The sequence below is a fragment of the Hevea brasiliensis genome, chromosome 7, assembly GCF_030052815.1.
Source record: "Hevea brasiliensis isolate MT/VB/25A 57/8 chromosome 7, ASM3005281v1, whole genome shotgun sequence".
Taxonomy (NCBI): Eukaryota; Viridiplantae; Streptophyta; class Magnoliopsida; order Malpighiales; family Euphorbiaceae; genus Hevea; species Hevea brasiliensis.
In genome coordinates this window covers 20,201,593-20,205,969 of record NC_079499.1, presented here as the reverse complement: position 1 = coordinate 20,205,969, position 4,377 = coordinate 20,201,593, and the positions used below count along the sequence as shown (strand labels likewise).

Genomic DNA, 4,377 nt, shown 5'->3' with positions numbered 1-4,377 from the left:
ATTTAAAAAAAAAACACACAGATTACCAACATTAAAACAAAGAGGAAAACATTAATGAACAAGTAGTTCTTAATTAAGTCAAAGTTCATTAAAAACAGAGTTAATTTTCCAGCTCTATGGAATCCCCGATCCGAAGAATTGCTTGAGACAGCTAGGATCAGAATAAGACGTGATGGTAAACACTAACCAACATCAAAAAAATTCTCCAACATCAGAAAATAAAACAAATATTCCTATCAAAATCCTGTGCTTAGAACAACATCAACGGCAGAACAATAGAAAGCAAGGTGCTAAGAACCAAAGCCAGTTCGAAGAACATTCAACTTGACCTTTCTGATAATTTATCAATCCCAGACTAAAAAATGAAAATTAAAAATTTGCACGCTTCACACTTAAACTTCCCTAGACATCAGAACCAAGATTCCATAGACATCACACCTAGAATTGAAATGCATTGCACAACTTGAAGTATAATTCCTAGAATTTGTATTAATTAAAAACCTCAAAATAATATTACAAAAGTAGATATTTATACTCAGAAAGGAATCATAAACCTTGAAAGATTTAGACTTTAGAAAAAAAAAATTACAAAAAGTAATCCTTAACCAACAAGGACTATATATAAAGAATAAAAATTTAAATATTTCCATAAAAATTCTGAAATTACAAAATTATCCATATGACTTAAATAAAGAACCAACAACTAATATTATTTATATAGATACATAACAATTATAATTCCCCCGAACTCTACATTAGAAGTGGACTATAATCTTAAGCTTCTCACGTATTTCACAATGAATTTTCTTGAATCCATTGGCAGCATCAAGTGGTCAATCACAAGTCATTCTTTCCTAAACAACTACAACATGAAGAAGATGAATAAGAAGAAGAAACAGGAGAGAAGGGGGGAGAGCAAGAGAGAGTCCAAAGACCATTCTTAAGTAAAGAGACTTTACCAAGGATCAAAAATTCAAACTCTGAGAGTTTTCTCGTTAATGGCATTTCTGTACAGCAGTCATTCCCCAAGAAAGACTAGAAATGCATAGAAATTAATTCATCTGTGCCACATTGCCTAATGCTAATGACCATTGATTCATTAAATGAGGGAGAAATGTCACAACATTGTCGACGCAGAGCCTTAATCTGAAATAGAAGGAAAATAACATTTAAAAGCTGACAGTAACACAAACAACAACTTCAAGCACAATATGAGAAAATTGCCAACCTTATTTCAACTCAAGATATTTAAACCAATCAAGTAAATACCTGTCCAATATCAGGTTCTAGTTTCTGGGAAAATACTCTTACATGCTCCAGATTCTTTATAGCTTTAGCTCTGGAGCAACTGCCAATATCGTCCTTGGTGTAAGTGCTCCAAATACCACCATCACCAAATGTAACATTCTCCATAAAGAATACAAGAGGTCTTTTACATGGATGCCTAGGATATTCTCTCATATTAAACATATAATGACTGGATTCAATATTTGCACTTCTCCTCCATGGTCTAAAGGTCCTCTGTAGAGAAAGTATATCTGGAAGAAGCTCATTGCCTTCAAACACCTGAACAGAATAACCCCATGCAACTGAAACAGTCAATGAACTTGTACGGTCATAGCAAACTGTTTGCTGCAAGATCCTGACAGGATCAACATTTGCAGCTTCAAAAAGGTGTTCTGCAGCTTGAGCCTTGCTTGTATAAGGAAAGAGTGGGTCTGCAGCATCTAAATGATGAAGAGACACCAATGGTGACAATGGATGTGCAGAAAGCAAGCCAAACAAATTGCCCCGCAAATCAACCTGGTAGAAAAAAATTAAATGAAATAGAAATGGTGGTTGAGTCACAATTTCATCCCTAACAATCCAAACAAATCACTTCCATGTATAAGGACAGGCCTAGCTAAAATGAAAGTATCTCATTATAATGATATTTGATCATACCATTCAACTCGATCAAATCTGAACTTAGTCAGTTTATTCAAGCTGACATCCATAAGTCCTCTAATCAAGCTAGTAAAACAAGATTATAACTAGTGAATCAGTCAAATCAGTCACAATGAAGCAAATTATCATATTCAAATAACAGAAAAACCGAGCAAGATATATATATATATATATATATATATATATATATATATATATATATATATATATATATTAAAAATGCAAGAGAAAATATTCAGCAAAAAATAAAAAATAAAATAAAATAAAATAAAAATATAATCAATGCTGCTCTAGCAGCTAAAGTTAAAGAGTCACACAACCAAAACGTTCTTTGGTCGAGAAAATGCTCAGGTAAGTCCCAAAGGTACTTCTACTTGATGAGGAGGGCAACATTGCCTCAATGAGTCGATTGAGACAATGTACTCCTTCCTAAAACCCCACTTTAGCAGAACCAGAGTTGGTACAAGACCTAGTAATAAAGTTCAAGAAAATATCAGAAGAGAATGGATTTAGTCAGATAGCAAGTTGTTGGTAGACGAAGATCTCCACAACACCAAACCACCCCACCCCCACCACAACACCCACACACCACCACCACCGCCCCCGGCCCCCCGCCCCCCACCCCCCCCCCACACCCCACCGGCTCTTTTTTTTTGGAGCAAGGTATAAGAACATATCATCAAATATCCATTACCATTCCATTGGTCCAAACCATAGCTTCAAAGTAACTGGTACAAATGCACAGTAGCACATCCAATGAATGAAATTGTACCCCAACTTAACCATCACAAAATTCAATTCAGAAACAATGAGCACTGACTAAATGATATCGAAATCTTCTATGAGATTAGGAGTTTAAATCCTGGTTGAAGCCCAATCAATCCAAAAAACGAAATTCAATTCACCCTACAAAAGGTTGATCACCAGCAATAACTCATGCTAAATAGATGAAAGATCAAGGCAATACCTGATGGAACCCTGGTTCATGAGTCAACCCAACACCCAACTCTGCCAAGCAAGAGAAAACCCTGGCATCACTCCCGTACAAATGGGCATATCGCACCAAACACGAATCCAAAACCCTAGCCAAAACCCTACCAAGTGAATAACTTATCGCGAAACCTCCACCTCCAAAGGCCATATCAAATGAATACTTCAAATTCTGCTCATAACTCTCTGAATTGCTCCCTATATAATACCATTTATTATGGTCATACTTGGACAACGTTTTCACCAAATTTTCCACGAAAAACACCGTGTCATCGTCTCCGAACACAAACCACCGCACATTTGATTGATCGAGGTCCACCGCCTCTTTCACCAACCGCGCCAGCCGAATCGCCGACCTTAGACCGCCCTTGAAGGTGTAGGGGAAACGAGAGGTGTCTTTGGATAGGATCACGGGAGGAAGGGTGGGATCAACAGAAAGGGATGCGTTAACGTCAAGGAAGGTAAATGCGCGAGTAGAGTTGGGATTGTACCAGAGGCGGAGGTAGGACGCGCGGCGAGGAAAGGAGGAGGTGGAGGAGGCAATGGAGAAGAGGAGATGACTACGCGTGGTGGGACTCGAGGTTAAAGCTCCGATAGTGGCGGCGCGTTGGACGGAAGATGGTGGAGGTGGAGCGCGAAAGAGGAGGTGGAGGATTAAGAGGAGGGAGAAAACTAAGAGAATATCTTTGAGGCGTGAAGGGCGTAGAATTAGGGCCTTGTTGGTGGAGGTGGTGGTGGTGGATGATGAGGGTGGCATGACGGTAGCGGAGCCAGAGCTTTTACGAAAGCGAGTGGAGAGAAATGGGAAGGGTTTACTATTTCTCTCTTGGTACATATTATTTTGGTTGAGACGGCGGCGTTTATCGGTATCTGTCCCAGTGGCAATGTGGCCAGAGAGAAGACTTCTTCCACCGGAGTATTTTGGCTGCGTTGACCGGGGAAAGTGACGAATGCATTGTGGCCCAATCCATGTTTCTAGGACTCATTCGGACGAGACAGCTTGCGTTTGGTCTGTTTTGGAAAATCATTATGTAATCGTTTAGATTAAGTTGATCCACAATTAATAATGTGAAATCCCCCAATGACCTTTACTATTTTCCGAGATAAAGTTAGATTTTTTCCGTTTGCATTCTCTTATTTTCTTCTACACTTCTCCTACGATCGCCTTTATTAATTTTCATTTTTAATTAATCTTTTAAATAAATTATTGTTAACAAATATATATATATATATATATATATATATATATATATATATATATATCAAATTTCTTCTATACGCTTTTATTTTTTCTATACATATTAAACAAAAATATTCATTATTTATAATATTTATAATTATATTTTTTATTATTTAATTTAATTTTATAATTTATATAAATTTAAAATTTTTAAGATTTAAAATTTAATTGTCTATATAATTTTAAAATTTATATAAATC

General features: G+C 36.7%; 1 protein-coding gene across 2 annotated transcripts; it reads right to left on the bottom strand.

The window, feature by feature from the left end:
• Nucleotides 1-620: 620 nt before the first annotated feature.
• Nucleotides 621-3,964, bottom strand: LOC110661522 (uncharacterized). Of its 2 annotated transcripts, XR_002496127.2 has the most exons (4): nt 2,915-3,964; nt 1,270-1,803; nt 960-1,146; nt 621-862 (listed from the first exon to the last, which is right to left on the bottom strand). XR_002496127.2 is itself a non-coding variant. In XM_021820181.2 (3 exons), the coding sequence occupies exons 1-3, from the start codon at nt 3,770-3,772 to the stop codon at nt 1,036-1,038; spliced, it is 1,503 nt and encodes a 500-aa protein (XP_021675873.2). In that variant the 5' UTR covers nt 3,773-3,964; the 3' UTR covers nt 621-1,035. The 2 variants fall into 2 exon arrangements, 1 of the variants encoding a protein (XP_021675873.2); XM_021820181.2 differs by having other exon boundaries at nt 621-1,146.
• Between the last annotated feature and the right edge of the window lie 413 nt (nt 3,965-4,377).